This window comes from Onychomys torridus, chromosome 9 (assembly GCF_903995425.1).
Source record: "Onychomys torridus chromosome 9, mOncTor1.1, whole genome shotgun sequence".
In the NCBI taxonomy this organism is placed as follows: domain Eukaryota; kingdom Metazoa; phylum Chordata; class Mammalia; order Rodentia; family Cricetidae; genus Onychomys; species Onychomys torridus.
Window position 1 is genome coordinate 31,600,511 of NC_050451.1, and position 21,268 is coordinate 31,621,778.

General features: G+C 43.4%; 1 protein-coding gene across 20 annotated transcripts in view; it reads left to right on the plus strand.

Annotated features, from left to right (window-relative positions):
• Kcnma1 (potassium calcium-activated channel subfamily M alpha 1) overlaps nucleotides 1-21,268 on the plus strand; it is a 701,946-nt gene that overhangs the window by 405,562 nt on the left and 275,116 nt on the right. For all 20 annotated transcript variants that reach the window (XM_036199296.1, XM_036199299.1, XM_036199301.1 and 17 more), the window contains 2 exons: nucleotides 4,372-4,465; nucleotides 5,272-5,383. In XM_036199296.1, the coding sequence (XP_036055189.1) occupies nucleotides 4,372-4,465; nucleotides 5,272-5,383 (206 nt within the window). The remainder of the gene's footprint in view (nucleotides 1-4,371; nucleotides 4,466-5,271; nucleotides 5,384-21,268) is intronic.

Below are 21,268 nucleotides of genomic sequence, written 5' to 3' on the forward strand. Positions count from 1 at the left end.
TAGAATTGAGAATGTGCTCGGCAGGTACTCTCTGATTGTTAATTGGAACATCCACTGTCGAAGCATATATGATGCTGTTGTAATTATACCCTTGTATCTTTTTAGTCCTTTCCCTCTTGTCCATATCTGAAACTGAAAATATCTGTTAAAAGCCATGATCTTAGCAATTAGTTAAGTAGTATGCAGCTGGTTGTCTGAGGACAGGCTCAAATTCTTAATCATCTCTGTTCAGGTCTGAATGGGAATCTTCTTGAGCCGTAGTACCCATAATTAGTGCGCAGGTGCTAGGAAATTCTTCCAAAGTCATGGTTATCAAAGTGGAGTCCCCAGTCAACAGTGTCAGTGGAATTTGGGATTGAGGAAAAAGCTAAACGTTAGACCCCTAACACAGAGTAGTGAATTGGAAACTCTGGAGCTGAGGTCTAGCAAGCTTGAGCAAAGCCCTCCAGGTGCAGGTCAGAGTCTGAGAACCACAGTGTGGAAAACATAGCCTCGTGGAGTTGGGCGGTCAAAGGCAGGAGGTAGAAAAACAGAGTTTGGGGATATGAGGCAAAATATGGAAGCTTAGAAAAAGGGTCAGTACTTCCCCCTTTGAGATGATGCAGAATTCCAAAGCGTGGCCTTTGGAAGGAGAACTCAGGAAAGCCCTTACCTTGTGCTTTGACAAGTTCCAAAGCCAAGTTCAGGAAGTTCTATCTATCGAATCATCATGCTCAAGGGTATTTACTGGAAATTTTGTGGTTTAGTGGATGTAGAAAGAGATTCATTTTCATACAGCATATCTTATTTCCTCTGGAGACAACTACATGTTAAGCATTTGCTTTCAAGAAGTTCATATTTCAACCATGTCCTATTGTACCTGTCCCATCAAAAGGAACTTTGTAGTGGGAATCTTTAGAAAGGTCCTCAATCTTAGATTTCACCAACACACTAAATGTCCCGAAGGCCTCACTATCACGCCCAATCTGTATAGATGGTGGGAACCTATGAAGGAAAAGTCCATTGGATACAAGAATTACATCCTCTACTTCCCCAGTTACTCATGAACTAGGAATGAGTTAGGGTTGGCCAGATTGCTGCTATGAGTTAGAACTGGTGTCTTCTTTCTATTCTTAAGCCCTCCACCCCCAGTTGGCTTTGCATGTTCACCTAAAGCCTTTTCTGATGTGGGCATGCCTCGCCAGAATGGCAATCTAAATTTAAGAATGTGACTCAGAGTCATTTTCTTTTGTGGTTTTAAATAGAAGCCCTGTTTCCCTGCTGCTGTCTGTGGATGTAGACAAGGAAACTCTGAGGCTTTGCACAAGACAGAAGAGGCACTTCCATTTCGGTTTCCTCCTGCAATGAGTAATCGTCACCAAGAGAAAGACTCTTGGGGAGAAAAATAAATCCTAATAGGCCAACCTTTTGGTTGTTGAGTTAGGGATTCTCTTTTTAAAAGATCAATGAACTCCATGAGTTGTTTTCATTTGGGGAATGAAATAATGGGGCTTTGGCATCTCCGCTCTGTGGTCTCTGATTGTGTGAGAGCATGAACTATAGGCACTCAGAGGATTTATCTCAGAAGGGATCCTTGATAAATAGTTCTGTTGGCACTTGAAAAACCATGCAGGGTGTTGTTCCTGGTACTCCCATAGCAGGGGAAAGTTGCTGAAAGGGACATAAAATACATCTCCAGAATGTTTCAATTCCACCAGAGGTCCCAGAGGCTCAGTTCAGTTTTTGCTCGGAATCCCACCTTTTGCCCTTATTCCAGCGTTGTCCGTAGCTCTGGATATGTTTCTGATGCCTTGCACCTCTGCTAGAGGAGCAGCCACTCAGTAGCAGAACAGCTTGTTTGATTGTTCTTGCTCAAGGAGAACTCTGCAAATGGTAAGGAAGGGATGATTAAGTCAGTTCTAAATTTTGAACAGCCAATGACAGGTCTATTATGTTTTCTGTATTACTTTCTATAAATGGGAGTGGATTGTTGACACATGGTTTTCAACATGGCATCCTTTAAACTTTTTCATTGTTGCACTTAAACTTTGTACAATATGGAAAGGACCAGAACAAAAGAAATGACCAGGAAATCAAGGAACAATGGAGAAGAGTTGCTTTGGCCTGATTGTTTATACTTTTTTGAATATCTCTTCCCATGTATGTTGAGCAAAAATAACCTCAGTGGCACTAAAATGCCATCGCTCTACCACAGTCCAGAAAAATCTTTTCTAAGAAACCTCTAGATTAATCCACAAACTCGTGGAATTCATAGTCACTAGAGAACTCATGAAAGCACCCAAATGCCACCAACATCTCCATCGGTGAGTATTGGGAAGGCAATATTGAGCTTATTGCTTGGCCTTAATGAAGTAATTATAGATGTTCCTTGGTGACTCTGGACCTTAGTTCCCTTGACTGTGTGTACAACAAAATAGGTGACTGTATACTTTTAATGCAGAAGCCAAGTTCCTGCTAGCACAGTGGTGCATGTGAGTGTGATGTTTATTTACAAATCTCTTGCCTCCTCACCCATTTACTCTCTTACACACACACACACACACACACACACTAATTTTCAATAGTGTGTACTGCCAGTGGCTCTTTACAACAGAGACACATACTGTCAACTTATGGTCTTCAGGATCTGTGGTAGCTCTTTCCTGTCATATTTTAGGAACACATTGTATTCTTGTTCTTGGCAATACCATACCATAGCTTAAGAATTGCAGACATGTCTCTTGTTAACCACAGGCCCTGGTTTTCATTGAAGTGCATGCTGGGGGTGGGGTGGGGCCACAATGATAATCAAAGAACAGTGGTGGGCTGTTCCCTGTAAGCTGTACTGCCTCTCTGCAGCACTGGGCTAACTAGATTCCATTCTGTCTCCCCTCTCACTTTTCCGGCCTTAGTGAGAACTCGGCGGTGTCATTCCCTTTGTGAAAGAACCCTTTTCTGTTGCCTTTGTTCAGTCTGCTGACTTTGTTAATGCAAGAATAGGTTACCCTGCCTTTGTGTGTGGAGGGTCATCACGTATCAGTGGTTCGCAACACGACAAGGGGCATGTTTGATTTGGAAGCCCAGTGAAGAATGGGGCAAGCCAGTGCATGTCACATGACTGGAGGTTCCCATAGACTGACTTACTGTGCCTCTGAGTGGGCCCTGCATTCCCAGGCTGCACCAATTCCTGCCTGTTGTGAACAGCCAAGCATTACCCTGACTGAAGTACAACTAACTATACTAACTGGTATTGTATGCAATGATTTCTAAAGTGGCAACACTGCTCAGAAATCTTCTCCAATGCACCTCTCCAGCTCCCTCTCTCTTGGGAGGGGGAGCGGTCCATGTTTGCTTCCCATCTGAAGAAGAATGGGGGAGGGGTCTCTCCATTCTCCCTCCCTTTCCTCACCATCTTATTATCCCTGCTTCCATTTGCTTACAGGCAGAGGTACACTGGAATTTTTTTTATAGTATTGAGATGTTTATGAGACTTTGATGCTTCTCACCTGGCCCAGACTCTGGGACAGTTCACACAGTTATGCTCTGATCAGTTTGCTGTGGGAAATCTCATGGAAGCCATGTACCAGTTTGTATAGTAGTACCCTTTAGAACTGCCGACTCTTGAACAAAGGAGAGTGTGCTGGGGGTGCGAATTGGCTGCTTGGCACACACACACACCAAGCCCCTTAACCTGCATGCCAACTACAACAACAGACAAAATTAACCCTTAGAGTACTGCTTCCCTACATTAATTTAATGGTCATGAATTTTTTGTTGAACATTGCTTTCTTCCCCCAGTGCAGAGTACCATGCAGGAAGTCCATGCTTTGTCTAGCCAGGACAGTAACCAGGATCTTCTCCTCCAAAGCTTTCTTGAGATGCTCCTGGGTCCTTTACAAATCTGCTAATGGCTTTTATAAGATCCAGATATAACTGCTGGAGAATGGGCTCCACTTCTAATGAGCTGGAGGGCAGAGGGTCTGACGTTTTAGCCTTGTCATGAGTCCTTTTAACTGAAGAAATCAGTTCTTTAAGGGTTAATGTGAAATCAAAGAACTTGGTGGTCCTTCCTGCTTGTCCTTCCTCCAAGGAGTCTGCATGATCCTCTATTGAGTCTTAGATCAACTGTTGAATGATGATTAAAAACGTAATAATAATATTTAAAATTACCCCGTCCCCCACAAATAAAAGAACCAAACACTGAATGGTTGAATGGAAAGCCCTTTGGCAATGCTTGCTTGATGGTCACAAGGGGTAGAAAGACCAAATGTATTCAGCAAGCATTCATTTTGTCCTCTACCCCACCCACTGTTTCTCAGCATTGTGGAAGCTGTAACAAGTTTGGCCTTGTCTTTTATTTACCTCTTGCTTTTTCTTCTTCCCGTCTACTAGCCCAATAGAATCCTGCCAGAATTTCTACAAAGATTTCACATTACAAATCGACATGGCTTTCAACGTGTTCTTCCTCCTCTACTTTGGCTTGCGGGTAAGTTTGGCAGCATCTCCCAGTAGTGCCGCAGTGGGGTGTGTGACTCTGCAACTCCAGGATAAAATGCCACCCATGACGGCTCTCCCAGGCAGTGTGACGCCTGAGGTCTCCATGGTGGACACATACACCTCCTTTCTGGTTTGGGGTCTGTGGGAAAGCCCATTGCTTCGCTGGGCATTTTCTGTAAATGTGTTTATTTTGGTTCAAGGGGGGAGGGGTTGAAACAATGATACCTTCACTGACTCAGTGTTTCCCAGTCCTCTCTATTGGAACACCAATGTGTCTTTGTATAAAAGGTAAATTGAAAAAAAAGTATCTTAAGCTCACCAATTTCTATTTAACAGTGTTGAGATTGCAACTATCAGGTACAACCAGGAGTGAAAGCTGGTGGGATTTGGGGGGGGGGGGTCCATACTATATGGTGTCACAGAGAGTTTTGTATGGAAGTGCAGACATGTTTGAATGCACATATATGTGCTTTATTCATGGTTCGATTTACATTAGAATGACCAAGGAAAATGAGATTACTCAGCCTTCTCCATGAGGCTGTCAAGAACCACAAGAAATTATATTGCCTGATCATTCTCTGAGACTAATGTGGCCTATAGTCATTTTCTAAAAAAGGTTGTGTATTCATCCAAACAAGCTAGCGACTGATGTACAGGGAAATATGAGAAGAGCAGAACATCACCCTCCAGATCCCACAGAAACCCAACATTTATCCTATGACAAAAGGACATATATTAAGTGCTGACACCATGCTTCTCATTTTGTTTTTCTGTCTTATTTCTCTTTTCCCCCAGTTTATTGCAGCCAACGATAAGCTGTGGTTCTGGCTGGAAGTGAATTCTGTAGTAGATTTCTTCACAGTCCCTCCAGTGTTTGTGTCTGTGTACTTAAACAGAAGTTGGCTTGGTAAGTCAGTTTCTTTTGCCTTCTCACTGGCTCTTAAGGTAGGATATATTAAGGACATAGGCTGTAGGGAGGAACCTTGTGCTGGGCTGTCGCTATTGTGTATGACTATGGATGGAACTCTGGGAATTTTAGAACTGGATGGTGACAGCCCAGAAGGATCTGCCGAGTTAGTGCTTGAGACAATAAATGTTATCCTTGTTGAAGTCCTGTGGTCATCACTATCACAGCCAGGACTTCTGCATCTCACAGTTCTGTCACTTGGCATTCTGCAAGTGAGCGTTAGGACTGGTTAGAGGAGCCCATGGGAACAAAGCCAGCCTTCAGAGTACCAGGTTCTAGTGTCCCAGAAGACCTGCTACCAGAGTTGGTTCTGTTTCCTGGTGGGGTCTATTTATAGTTACAAGTTCTGGGATGAGGCAGAACAAGGTGAAATGTCTCAAGGCACTGGTATCACAGGCTACTCAACTCCCTCTCTGGGGAGGGGGAACGTTCCTCCATGCTAGGCTCAGCAGGGCACTCCCAGAATCAAGACTAGGACAGTAAAACCATCAAAACTAGCTCCCGAATGCTTTGATTGATAGTTCCATGTTCCTCTCCGATACTGTATCTAATTTTTAATTAACATAAAAATGTTTTGCTTCTATGATGTTGACTGAGGAACAGGCAAAAACATAATTTGGAAGACTTACTTGAGAATTTTCTCTGTCTTTACTTTTAGAGGGTTTTGTTTTTGTTTTTTCATTGTTGGTGGTGGTGGTAGTTTTTTTGTTTGGTTTGGTTTGGTTTTGATTTTTGATGGTCATGAGCAAAACTTCATATTTCTCACAAAATAACATATGCATATTGTAACCGCTGAAAACTTTGAAACACCAACAAAGAAAACAAAGGCATTTCTTCTCCTCTCGTCCTTCATGGACCCCCCATGGACCCCCCATGGACCCCCCCCCATGGGCCCCCCCATGGACCCCCCCATGGACCCCCCATGGACCCCCCATGCCTAGAGTTAACAAGCTACACATTTTTCTGCACACTCATCCCACACTACACATAAACAAATGGATCTATACTTGTAGTCACACATTAGAGGGTTGGTGATGTTCCTATAAGAAATCCTTTGAAATAACTATATCCCTTTGCAATTTAACTCTTATAGTAACACACAGTAGACATCCCTTCAGCTCTGTAATAAGGGAAATTTCATAGCCATTTAGGTAAAATTCCGTTTTCTGCTGGTTTTATAGTGGACCTAGCTATAGGACCTAATGGATCATCTGGATGCTTTCTTTGTCATTCTGAACGATATTTTCATAAACATTGTCATCCATATATTTGTGAAATTCCATTTCTATAGATATTTCCATATTACCAGAAGAGGAACTGCCAAGTAAAAGGACATGAATAATTTATTTTGTAGACATTGTTAGATAATGTTCTAAAAATATTGTGTGGAGATATACTCACATCATGCAAGGCGCTGGGTTTGAAAACAACTGTCATATATTTAGTGCATAAGCACACATCTCTCTATATATCATATCTAGTGGTCACCTGCACACTCTTCGATGCATGTGTGTAAGTGCACCTGTGTGGGGGGAGATCCTTAATTAGATCCCAATCCCCAGGCTTCTCATTGGAAGCGTATTCACTTATTGCTGAGTCGAAAAGTCTCTTCCTGGCTCTGAGATGTGCCTGCTGAGGACAGTTTTCTAGACAGTATGCCAAGATCACAAGAGCTACATGCAAATGTGAGACATAGCCTGGGTGTGTCCGTGAGCTGGGACTTCCAGCTATCTTCGCCGAGCTGCTAACTGGCCTTGTGAACTGGGGTCTCTAGTTTCTTCACTTAGCCTAGGAAGGATATAGCTGTAGAGTCCTGCTTTATGGTTCTGGGAAGGGCAGGAACTAGGGACCTACAAAACCTGTAGATGATGCAGTCTGGTGGGAAGCATCAAATTAAAACTGAAAACACAGAACACTAGCATGTTGGACTGTGAATTAATAATAATATTATTATTAATATTAATAACCACAACAATCAAAAGAATCAGTCCACTCTTGTAGAAGAAAACGCCTTTAATGAAATACTTTTGCTTCTTAGTAACTGCACTTGGGTGAGATTCCAAACCTTCCTGCCTACTGTGGAGGAGTCCTTCAGTTTAAAGCCAGCTCCAGGAGCTTCCTCTGTCTGACTTAATACATAGGTTATTACTCTAGGAAGCAACCATTGAACTCATGAGTCACCATAGAAACAAGTGAACATTCTCAGAAAACAGGCCTATACAGAAGGAAAAGGACCATTAGTTGTGAGCATTTCAGGCAGCTTTGTCCTCATCCTGCAAACTGGAGGAACACTACCTTCACTGACTGGAATTTGGGATAAGATACAAGAAATCACTCTACCCTATTGCTACAAACACTTTTGAGGGTGGAAACAGGTGATATTGCTGGCACCATGATGATTCAAACCAGAGGGAACGCCAGGCCCTGTATCTTTTTCAGTGTACCACCCAAACCGTGTTGCCATTTTAATCATTGGTCTAGGCTTGCATTCTGTATAATAAAACATATATATTAAGTGCATATGTCATCTAAAGACACTCAACAGTACAGTCAACATAGCAGTGATGGATATTCCAATGCTTCAGTGTGGGTCCTACTGCCTCTCAGCTCCATCCACACCATCTTCAGAGCAAACCTAGGAGGTAGGAATTGTTAGTGACTCCATGTTTACCGATCGGGCACCTGAAGCTCAGAGATGCTGGCTCTCTTGTCAGGGTTCACGCAGCCTGGACATGTGGGATGGGCTGTTTATCCCAGTCTGACTACTCACTCGATGTCTACACTCTTGTTCTGATCTTGGGCTCCTAGTCTTAACCTTGGAAGATGGGGAGTTTTTGAGGACCGAGTTGGGAAAGTCTGTGCCTACCCTGTGCTTGGTTGGCATCACTCCTTCCCTACTTACTCATCATGCGAGGCTTCACTTGAGGCAGGAAGGGAGCGGGAGAGAGCTTATTTAAGAGCATGCATTCCCATATCTCCTCTTTTGCACTCCTCCTTGCCCACCTCCAGTTTCTAGAAATGCCACGAGGGCCAGAGAGGCACACAGAGCTGGCGTCGTGTCTCCCAAGTCCCAGGGCACTTCAGCAGCTTGTGGATCTTGCAGAGGACCAAGGGGCTTCCATGTGACCTCCTTCAGAAGAGAGAAATAGATTAGAAGCCAGGCTGCTATTCTGCCTCAGCTCAATTGGTGGCTTTTCCTCAGCTACTTTGTGCAAGACCACCTTTTCCATCCCCCATCCTGCTTCTCAGTATTGTCTTCCTGAAAAAGGATGATAACACCGGCAGCCCCCTCATGAGGTTACAGCAGGACTTTTGTGTGGCGATGTGCATTACATGCTAAGAACGGAGTGCAAGCTTTGTTAGCAGAGCAAAAGCTACCCCAGCCCCGCTCTCTGACCTGCCCCCAACCCTGTGTTTTTAAAGCACAAAAGGAGCAGCTAGAGCAGAATGGGGCCCCACAAAAGGCAGCAGGATGGGGAGGCATCTGTGCCTGCAGATGGTAAGGCATTGCTTTATTTTAATTCCTGTTCCCCCAATACGGGCTCATTCATTGTTTTCTTTACAAAATCCTTCCCCTGACCACTAAAATAAATGCACCCTGAAATGAGAGGTGGATCTTATTTTGAGACACGAACAAGATGTTCTAGAGAACTCATCTGTCAGTTCTTTTAGGAACTACCCCCCAGGGGAGGTCAGCTGTGCTTTCTTTGTGTGTATGGATGTTTCTATGGAGGGTCATCTCCGTGGTTAGAGGATGGGATAGGAGAAGCTTACTCACTGACCCTGACCCTGATACACCTTCTGTTTTCCCAGTGCTGGAGCTGAATGAAACCCAAGGCCTTGCCTGTGCTAGACAAGTGCTTTCCCGCTGAGTCACAGTTACAGCCCTGCCTGGCCCATTTTTATTGAGCATCTATCATGTGCTTAGCACTGGGTTATGACACAGCCTCCCACTTGTTAACTGTGTTATGATTTCAAACAGATTTCACCCCAGTTCTCTGACTGACAGAACAGGGAACATGATTAGGGCCACTGTTGACTGGAACCATTAGTAAAAAACTATAGCCCCCTCTTACTCATTCTGGGTCCAACCTTAGACTTTAGCACTGTCAACAAAGTTGACGAGCCTCTCGTAAGAAATAGAAAAATGAGTTAGTGGCCAGTCACAGGATAAAGAAAGCAACTGAGGATATCTATTTATAAATATATGCCTGAGTATTCTTTCTTTGTGTGACAAGGTGATTTAAAAACAAAATTATATATTTATTAAATTTGATATATATAGTGTGAATACTTAGAGGCAACAGCAGCAGGACAAAACATAGCTCCTGTTTGAGAATAAGGCTCGATCTGATTTTGGAAACAAGATAAATAGACATGAAATGACATGTAATTAAGTCTACCATTCTCAGGTCCAGCAGAAAGTCTGTGGGAGTTCAGAGGACTGAGAGTTTCTCATGCACATGTGAGTGTGTGCATGCATATGTATGGAGGTAGGGGTGCTGAAGGTTCTGTGGAACTCCTGCGCCACAGCTGAGGCTGGACAGAGCAAGACTGGGCAGAGGTGGGCAGGGAAGAGGAAGGTGACTCCTTGAGGGAAGAGAGCTCTACTGCAAGAGTAGCCTGTGCTCGTGGAAGATAGTGCCATTGGTAGGGAGGTCTCTTTTTTGGGCTCAGGTCAGCTTCATCACCCTAGGAGATGGCTGTAGTTGTTTACTCCTGACACAGAAACCCATCACCACAATGCCAAATGTTAAGGCACCTCTGTGAATTGTCTCATAGTTCTTCAGCCTGGAAGTCCAACCTGGGTCTGGCTAGAGTAAGATAAAGATGTCTTCAAGGGTCAGGAAGATGGATCCTTTAGTAAAAATGCTTTCTTCATAAGTTGAATCTCTGGCATCCACATATAAGGCTGAGAATGGCAGGTATGCTTGTAATCCCAGCACTGGGGGGAAAAAGGCGGGAGGATCCCTGGGGCTCAGTGGGCAGGTAGCCTCAAGCCCATGAAAGACCCTGTCTTTAAAAAAGTAGGATGGCAATTGAAGAATGATATTCATGCTTGTCCTCTGTACTCCATACATAGTTGTACACACATGTACACACACACACACACACACACACACACACACACACACACACACACTGATTTCTTAAGGACTTGGCTCTTTTCCCAAGGCTCTGTAACACTCTAGGGAAAGGGCCATGTCTCTGCTTTTTCTGATTTCTACAGCCCTCCTTGTCATTGGCAAGAGCAGGTTGAGTCCAGGTAGCTGCCATAGCAGAGGGAAGTCAGGGTATGAACTGAAGCATGGAAGAGTGCTGTTTACTGGCTTGCTCCTCTTCATTTGTCCAGCTGCCTTCTTATACGATTCATGGGTGCCACTACCCACTACTCACATCAATCGTTAATCAAGAAAATGCTGACAGGCTTGCCTTATAGGCCAATCTTATGGAGGCAATTTTCTCAATCAGACTTTCTCTTCCCAAATGACTCTAGCTTGTATCAAATTGGAAAAAAAAATCCAATTAGGAAAGGTGTCATTGTATTTGAAATTAAATCAAATTAAAACACAGTTCTTCAGCAATGTTACCTACCTTTCACAGAACTTAATAGTCCCTGTGGCTGGTGCTGGTGGTTACTATTTTATAAAGTGCTTCATTGTTCTAGAAAGTTTTGTCAGCTCATGATGCTAGAATGTGGGTCCATGGTGGTAAGCACCATGATTTTTTACTTTTGTATATGCAGGATACATTTTTTTAAATTCATCTATTTACTTTACATCCAGGCCTCAGCCTCCCCTCATCCTCCCCTCCCAGTTCCTTCTCCCCCATTCTTCCCCTACCCCTAAATCCATTCCTCTTCTGTCTCTATCCAGGAAAAGGCAGGTCTCCCATAGGTATCAATAAAACATGGCATATCAAGTTGCAGTAAGATTAAACATATCTCCCTCTGTATTAAGGCTGGGCAAGGGGACCCAGTATAAGGAGTAGGGTCTCAAAAGCCAGTAAAAGAATTGAGACAGCCCCTGTTCCTGCTGTTAGAGTCTATGGGGAGGACCCTGGCTTAGATTCCTAGCAGTATCGGATAAGTAGCCTGAACTAGCTGTCACCTGTGACCAGATTGGTGCCTGGTCCAATTGTCATCAGAGAGGAGTCATCCAGCAACTGATGTAGGCAGATGCAATCCTTTGAAGGAGGAGGAGGAGGAGGAGGAGGAGGAGGAGGAGGAGGAGGAGGAGGAGAAGGAGAAGGAGAAGAAAGGAGTGTAGGAGCCAGAGGGGTCAAGGACACCAGGGGAAGACTCCCCCAATCAACTAGCCTGGGCTCATAGCGGCTCACAGAGACTGAATGGACAACTAGGGAGCCTGCCTGAGACTGACCTAGGCACTCTGCATGTGTGTTGCAATTGTGTAGCAGGGCACTTTTACATACAGAGAAGCTTAATAAGAGTTTGAAGTGATTTTTTTTTTTAATGGAATCACTGATTATAAGTCTTTTTTTTTTTTTTCTTAAAAGAACTGGATAGTTCTTCTGGGGCCAAGAAGAGGGCTCAGCCAGAAGAGGTGTTTGTCATCAAACCTGAAACCTGACACTCTTAGTTCAATCCCTAGGACTCATGGGTAAAAAGAGAGAAATGACTTCTCATAATTTGTCCTCTGGTCTTTGCACATGGAGGGGGGTTGTTTGTGCATGCACATAGACACATAGATATACAGATGAAACACACACACATACCCATACACACACACACACACACACACACACACACACACACACACACACACTATATATATATAAAATTTCTAAAAAAATCCTTTCCTAACTGGGCAGTGGTGGCACACACCTTTAATCCCAGCACTCAACAGGCAGAGACAAGCAGTTGTCTGAGTTCGAGGCCAGCCTGGTTTCCAGAACAAGTTCCAGGACAGCCAGGGCTACACAGGGAAACCCTGTCTTAAAAAACAAACAAACAAAAAAGAAAAACCAACCAACCAAACAAACAAACAAACAAAAAAAACAACCAAACAAACAAACCCCAAACTTTCTTGAACAGGTGACTGAGAAAACATTAGGTAAAAATCACTGTTGAATCACACCATCCCCCATGCCCAAATTAAATCAAGTACATTTGAGGCCTTGGCATACTGCCCCTCCCCCACCTCCACTTCCCCCAAAAAAGTATAAAAGCATTGGGCCTGACACAGCTTCTCAGGCTTCCTGCTCTGCTGTAAAATGTCCCCTTTAGGTACAGGAAGGAGAAAAGGAAAGGTCTCTGGATCCCCCTACAGGATGGCGCTGGAATTTCTGCATTGAGATTAAGTAGTGGGCTAGAGGGGAATACAGTGGCTTCAGACTATGAGATCCCTTTTTGTTATCAGTAGTGGGTTTGCCTTCAACTCCCACTGTGGTCTGCTATCTGTGACCATAAATCCCCTCCTTTCCTTCCAACAAGGGAAGTCCCCAGAACTCCTGACATCACTTGTACATTAGTATCTTCAGTTTCTTTCTTTTTTTTTTTTTTAGTATTTTCTCAGAACACATTTTATTGACATTAACAATCATTATTATGCTGTCAACAACTCTCTTAAACTTATTTGCTTTATATATTCTACTATCAACATTGTTGCTGACAGAAGTCAACAACATATGAAAGTCACCTCAGACATCAGAGTAAGAATTTACCACATCTATCCTTCAGTTCTTCCTTTGAATTGCTCACAGGTGAAGGAGATATCACCATACACTGCAAAATGATTGACATTCTAGGAGATCAAATGAGCAGTTTCTAAGCAAATTCTTAAGCAAGGCCACTACTCAATTCCAGGTGCATTTTTAAAAATGATTTATTTTTTTAATTATAATGTAAATTTATCATTTTTCTCTTCACTTTCTCCCTCCAAACATTCCTATATACTTCTTGCTCCCTTTAAAACTCATGGGGATTTTTTGTCATTAATTGTTGTTATGTACCTGTATGTATATACAAATACATTCCTAAATACATAATACCCCCTGCTCAGTCTGTATGATGTTATATGTATATATGTTTCTTTGGTTAATCATTTGATATTGGAAAACCAGTTGGTGTGCTCCTCCTCCACGCTCTCTCCTGCTCTCAGAATGCCTTAGTTGTCTCCAGTTCTTTGTGTGATGTTGCTGCCTTGTGGGCTCCTCCCCTACACTCTAGTCACATTATCGTGTCTATTTTATACCTTATGATGCATCTTCAGTTTCTAAGCCCAAGCTTTCTACATAACCCCTTCCCTTTAGCTTGCAGATTTATTTAAAAATAAAATAGGAAAGTCATTCATAGAAACTCTCATTTGTAATGTCAACAGTAGGAGGCCAAGTAGGCCTAATGTTGTGGCACACTCCTTTAATCCCACCACTAGGGGGACCGAATCTCTGTGAGTTCCAGGCCAGCCTGGTCTGGGGGACACAGTGAGTTCCAGGATAGCAGTGAGACCCTGTCTCAAAACAAAACAAAGCAAAAGCAAATAAACAAAAACTCAAAAACCCACCAAAACCAAAACACAGAACAACAAATAAACAAATAACAACAATAATAAATAGGGAAAAAGGACAAGCATGACTTCCTGTCTTGGTATCAAGCATGTCTGTCTTTAGGGAAGAGGGGGGAAAAGAGGAAGAAGTATGCAATCCTAAAGAAAGGGTGCTTCTATAACCAAAATAAAACTGGGTGTGTTCATGATGTGCATATGTGTATGTGTATTATGTCATTGTGTGTATGCGTAATTAGCTCTAACACTCTGTCAAACAAGTCTGAAATACATGTAATTTTAGGTCCCTTTTAGAAAACCAAGACTTGTAGATGTTAAGTTACTAGCTAAGAGTCACAAGGTTAAGTGACCAAGCCAGCCTTTGAACTCAGGTAACCCACCTCCCAAATCCAGGTTTCTCTGCATGATACCATGCTATAGGCAGGTTTTTGTTTTTGTTTTTGTTGTTGTTGTTGTTAGGACTGGTGACTCCCAAATAACCACACAGAGACCTATTATTAATTATAAATGATCAGCTGGTAGATAGCTTAGGCTTGTTACTAACTAGCTCTTTCAACTTAAATCAACTCATATTTCTTATCTACACTCTACCACATGGTGGTACCTTTTTTCAGTATGGCATATTCATATCCTGCTTCCTCTGCATCTGTCTGGTGACTCTGCCCTTCTTCTTCCCAGCATTCTCTCAGTCTGACTCTTCCACTTAACCTCTTCCTGCCTAGTTGTTGGCCAGTAGGCTGTTTATTAAACCAGTGAGAGTAATACATATTCACAATGTACAAAAGGTTTATTCCACAGTACCATGCTGCCTCTCAAACAATAAACATACCCAACTGTTACAGTTAAGGAGTCCCATCCAACCAAACTGACTATGAGATGCAGCCTCCTCTTTGTCCTAGTGCTCTAACAAAACCAGAGGGGCCTCCTGACAGGATGTCCCACAGGGTCCCAGTGCAGAGATAAAACAAGGAAGAGAAATAGAAAAATAACTCAGTCTAGTTTTAAAAATCTGAGCTAATTCTATTTCTATGACTAAGCTGGCTTTTCATTGCTTCTCTTCAGCATTGGCCTTGTAGAGTAAGAAGGCTCATTTTAAGTACATCTCCAAATTAATAACAATCATTAATGACATTTCTTGCAAAAGCATCATTTTAGAGATGTGCGTTATTATATTCTGAATGCAAGTGTTCACCAAATTCACATAGACACTTAATCCTAGCCCAGCAGCATTAGAAGGAGTGGTGTCTAGAAGGCAATTAGGTCATGAGAATGGAGCACCCAGAATGGTATTAGCACCCTTATAAGACAAGTTTTTACCAGGCACTACATATGTTGGTAACCTTGACATCTCAGCCTCCAGAATTGTGAGCAATACATCTATGTTCCTATGTTGTTATAAATTATCCAGTCAAAGGTATTTTGTTGTAGATGTCTAAAAGGATCAAGACATGGGGCCACACCCTTTGTTGGATTTTTTTTTTTGGTAAAGAATTCGGTGATACCATGAACCTTAGGAATAGCATTGAGACTAAGTCACTAAAGTGTGGCCTGGCAATATAAATAAGGCTACTGCTAATGTCTGCCCCCATGGTTGGACTTTGAATGAAGGCAGCCCTGGTGAAGCAGACTGGTGAAAGTTTGCATGAATTTCAGGAACCTGATTGCCATTCTGGTAGCTGCTGTACTTGCTAAATCTGCTTCTGGAGAAATTACACCTCTCCAAGAGATTTCCAGTGTATCCCCTTGATATTGCTTTGTCGGGAATGTGCTTTAAGTAAGATGCCCTCCGTAGGGAGCAAGGATTCTAAATCCTCATTGACTTGCATGGCTGTTATATGCCAAATTGGAAATAACTTCCTAAAATGAATGTCTTCAAGGAATGAATTCAGCAGGAGGTTTTCATGAGTGCCAGCATCTCTTCAGATGGCTCTGCTTCACTGAGGATGCTATTATAACAATCTCCTTGGGCAACCTAAATCTCTGGGACCAGACATATTTACCTGTGCACTATCTCAAAAAAATAATAACAATAATAAAAGCCTCAATCCATTTCCATGAGATCTGGGCCTGATGGTCTGGCCTGGATAGTGAATCCGGAACTGAGAACTGAATGCTCGGTAGCAGCTTGGGGGTTACAATTGCTCTCATTCAACTGGTCCCCTGTGTGCACATGACCTAACCATAGGAAAGTGTGTGTCTTGCATTGTGAGATGCCAATTATTTATTAAAATGCACTCATAATGGTAAGATTATAGGAATTTGAAGGAAAGCTGACTGTCGCCATGCAGAGTGGATTGTAGGACTCTAAATGAAATGTTTTTCTCCTAGAGCATTAGGAGTGAAGACATCACCTGCAGGCTGCAGACCTGGAGGCTTGGAAGTGAAAATTATCAACCCTACCCCAAACGCTCAAATCTGGATCTCCTAAGAGAGAAACAGAAGGATGCTTTTGAAAACTGTCCAGATGTTTCTTAGCTAGGATAAAAAGTGACATTGGCAGGGTTTTAGAACTACTCAGAAAACATAGACACCTCCTGCCTCAGAGGCCAGACTGTACCTCAGCCTGAGTATATCCTAATTTAAGCCACCAGAGTGCCTTCAAGTTTCCTAAAGAAGTCCGGTAGGCAGCCAGAATTGACCAACCTCTCACTTGGTGGTTCTTAAACACGAGAGACACATACTCAACCTTAGAAAAAAATGTATTTACACACACACACACACACACACACACACACACACACACACACACACACTATGTAGGTCTCCTTTAAAAATCGCCTGTCAGGCTCTCTAGAGACAAGTAAGGAGACTTTCTATAGAGCATAAATGAATATTCCAGAGCACTCTTTCTCAAACCTCAGGGCATAGCAGAACCACCCAGAGGTCTGGTTTGACCACAGGTTTTGGGTCCCATTTCAGAATTTAGGATTCAGTGCACCTGAGGTGGTGTGTATAAGGGTGGAGGCTGAAGGTTTTCCTCCTGGGTCCCAGGGACAGAGATGATGTTCTGGGAACTATGCTTTGGGCTCTGTGGTTCCAGCCTACCATACAGCTGAACAAGAAATCTAGCAGCGCCTGTTGGGCCGATCATCAGGATTCTCACACTGCCAGAAACATTGCTGTTTTGTGCTCCCAAATGTCAGGTTTTACTGAAATGCCTTATTTCAAGATGCTTTGGGGGGTTAAAAGCTGAGACATTTACATCATGAGATACATCTAGCAAATCATATCCCACGTGACAACTTGAGCTTGAACAGAGGAGTCCTTTTAGAAAGTCCTTTGATCCCTTCTGCACAGTCACCTTAGAGGTCATCCAAGGCCTGGGTTCCATCCAGAGATGGGATCCCTGGGTAGTATTTCTTCCTCAGATGTCCAGTATAAGTTTGGTTGATGCTTTTCCCAACCTCCTGAGATTTGCATAGGGCCAGCTCATGGCATGTTGGAAATCAGGGAGGGAAGACTGGAGAGGAAGGTTCCAGGCTCACTTCTCTTCCATTGTTTGGGAATTGACCTGTCTCCTTCATCAAGGATAGAGCCCTTCAGGTTGCTCATCTAGGGAAGAGTTCTCCTAGGGCCCAATTCCTCCTCATTTCTAGAACTCATTTTAACAAGCCTTCTTCTTTTCTGTTCATCTTCCCTGGAGATGCCTAGGGCTGGACCTGGCACTGCATCATGGATAGTAAGCATCTCCCTTTTCGTAAGATGTATTTGTTGTTAGTTGAATTCAACATTGAGATAAGAGACCCCTTGCTTACATATCACAATTTCCGAGTTCAGCCCCCCCCCCCTCTTCTCAGATCAAATAGCAGTGTGTCAGCCTGTCTCATAGAGGGTAAAATTAACTTGTTATTTCCTGGAACACAGGAAAAAACACTAATCCCCTGGCCAGACTGGAGGTACAGCAAATGGCTATTCTTCCTTTCCTTCCTCTCCTCTTCCCCCCTCCTCCTTCTTCCCTCTTCTTCCTCCCCCAGACAATTCTTGCTTCTCTTTAGATACTGGGCACTGAACCTAGAGTCCTGCTTATGCTTGTTCGATCATTAAGACAGAGGCACCCTTCCCTCTTTCTCTTTTCATTTTGAGACAGGATCTCACTAGGTTTCCCAGGCTGACCGTGAACTCATTAAGCAGTTCAGACAGTCTTTGAGCTTCAATTCCTCCTGTTTCTGCTTCTAGAGTAGCTGGTATTGCAGCCATGCCCATGACCAGGCTCAGCTGAACCCTTCCTTTCGGTCAAAACCCCAATCTTTGCCCCTTCACCTTCAAGATTTGCCTTTCCATAGATCTCTTGTCTTGGATTCCAGGTAGCTTATAAGTAGTTACCAGCCACCAAGCCCTCACGTCTTCCATCTCTGTGACTCCCATAGGTTACCATCTGACAGGCACTCACCCTTACTCTTTGGGTACTTGAACTCAACCAGCCTTGATCTTGCTCTTCCAAAACCATCCTTATCCCAATCCCTCTTCTAATCTCTGGTGAGGCTGCATTTCTACAAGTGAGGTGCGCATGTCCTGAACCACACTAGATCCAGAGTTGGCCCTTTGGCCCAACTGGCCCACTGCCGTGTGTGTGTGTGTGTGTGTGTGTGTGTGTGTGTGTGTGTGTGTGTGTGTGAGAGAGAGAGAGAGAGAGAGAGAGAGAGAGAGAGAGAGAGAGAGAGAGAGAGGAGATAGAGGGAGAGAGAATGAACATGGAGTTCATCTCTGGTTTCATTATTCGGGAACTATCCATCCAGTTTGTAGAAGCAAGGTCTCTGACTAGGACCTGGACTCACTGATTGGGCTAGGTTGACTGGCTGGAAATCCCCAGAGATTCCCATGTCTCAGCTTCCTCTATGTTAGGGTTCACAAGTGTGAGTCCCTGTGCCCAGCTTTTTCTTTTCTTTTTTTTAAAAATATGGATTCTGGGGACTGAACTCAGGTCCTCATGCTTGTGTGGCAAACACATTCCACAGTGAGTCATCTCCCCAGCCCTTCGCTGTTTATTGTTAGAAATAGGATATTATTGGAACACAGCCACACTCATTCATTTTCATATTGTCTATGGTAATATGGAGACCTAGGGTCACAAAGCATGAAATACCATTTACTGTCTTGCTCTTTACAGAAAGCCTATTGATATCAAATGCATTATCTATTCTTTTGTGTTCCTCTAAATGCCTGGCACAGGGTTTTGCTCATAATAGCTACAAATCAGTTTTGATAAATGCAGCATGAACTTTCCTCTGAGATCTTTGGAACTATAATAGTGGCACAATAAAAGCTTATTTTGGCCACTGTTATTATACTACTGTGTATTATGTGGCAGGTATCAGAATAAGATCTTCATGTTTGTCTCCTTTCATGCTCCTACAAGCTCTAAAGCGAAGTGAGAGAACCTGGAAGAGGCTAGCTTTCTTATCCCCTAAGGCATAACACAGCAACAACGTGAGGTCTTTGTAATCCCAGAGCCTGAAGTTTGAATTATTACTTGGGATGTACTGCTCAGTCCTAGTCCCAATAAGTGTTGGGAAACCGAAATCTTGAAGAACCCCTTTCAGTGAGATGAGACCCAGAAACGAGACAAGCATAATACAGGCCGAGCTAGGATGGCAGCCCCAGAAGGAAGTGCCTGAGTCTTGTTTCTTGGGGGTTTCACTTCACTCATGCTAGTGTAAACCCTGGTTTTAAAACTCCACATAACTGTAGCATCAGCATCAGCATCAGCATCAGCATCGACTTCAGGTATTTATTTAGTCTCTCAACAGACTTGAAAGCAGGTGTAATTATAATGTGTTGGTTGCTGTGCTGGGATTGAGTTTAAGGTGTAAGATTTTCCTTACTGTGGGAGAAGAATCTGTTAACTCAGTCTGTAAACCCAAATAGTTATAGGGAAAGGGAGAGAACAAGGAGAAGGTCATGATAAGACCCAGCCAGTTACTCTAGCAGGGGAGAGGGGATACTTCCTAAAATGATTATTGGCTGATTTGGACCTGGAGTGACAGGCAGGTATGAAATACAAGATGTAGGTGCTATGAACTGAATTCTGGTCCCCTGCAGGAACAACAATGGCTCTTAACTCCTGAGCCACCTCTTCATCCCACCCAACCTCCACTTTCCTTCATCTCCTTGTCGGTTACCCTGTCCTCAGCGACTTGCCTTTGGGAACTTTGGGAACTAGTGTGGGCTGCAGCTTTATGTATCCGCTCAGAACATATGGCATTCTGGTGTCCTCTATATAGGACTTGTCTTCCTTCTTACCATATCAGTTGCCCAGAATCTGTCACCAAACCTAGAATCTGGTTTCTGCTGGCAGTGCCAACCACCACACATCACCTCACCTCTCTATAATTAAACCAACAAGCATTCTTACTAGGGCATGTGAACATTTCCACTGAGTTTGGGAACAGGGTCGGGAATCCTTTTCTCAAGTGTCGTGAGCTAAGTGCACATTGTCTGAATACCTCTCATTTCCGGTTTAACAAAATCTGTTTCTGTTTGTTTTATCCAATGGCAGCCCTCATTATCTAGAACCAGTACTTTCTCCCATGGCAGGAAGGAAAGCACTAGGCTCCTGGAGGTCTTAGGGAATACACAGTAGGCGCTGGTCCTCTGGCTGGTAGACCTGCCGCCTCTTCCAGCACAGCAGCTTTTGCTGTTCCCAGTCCCTCACTTCGGCGCTCTTGCGTCGTCGTCCCCCAACCCCCGGCCCCCGCCTCCCGCCTCCCGCCCCACGGTATCTGTTAAGCCATTCTGCCATCTAGTGGCACAAAGGAGGACTGTCTCAGAAGTCTTTCCTTGTCTGCTGGCTGATCACTCTGGATGAAATCAGACTTTTAATTCTTAGAAGGCAACACTCACTGCCTTCTAAGGTATCTACGAAGCTGGCCTACGTGTTCAGGCTGAGCAAAACTGGCATCCCATGCTCCACCTCCGCAGGGCAAGAGCAAGAAATTCTAGACTGATTCCAGAGTAAAGATCACACTTGATTTTACTAAAATAAAGTGTTCCCCTCTAGGTCTCTCCATTCTTTAAATCTTCCTTCTATCGTTTGATAGAATTGGCTCTGAGTTTGAAAAAAATACTGAAGTTTATCTGTCACTGCTTTTCACGTGTCAAAATACCAGCTTCTAAAATCAACATGCAAGAGAGCAGCTCTGCATAGATAGATGTTCATTAAGTCTAAGCAGAAATAGGAACTTTGTAAAACAGCATCAGAAACCTGAGTCTAGTCACAGCATTCATACCCCAGTACAGTGGGACCGATTTTATGAGGCAGAACTACAGTACAAGGATGGGGCTATATTTTCATAAGTGTTGTTAT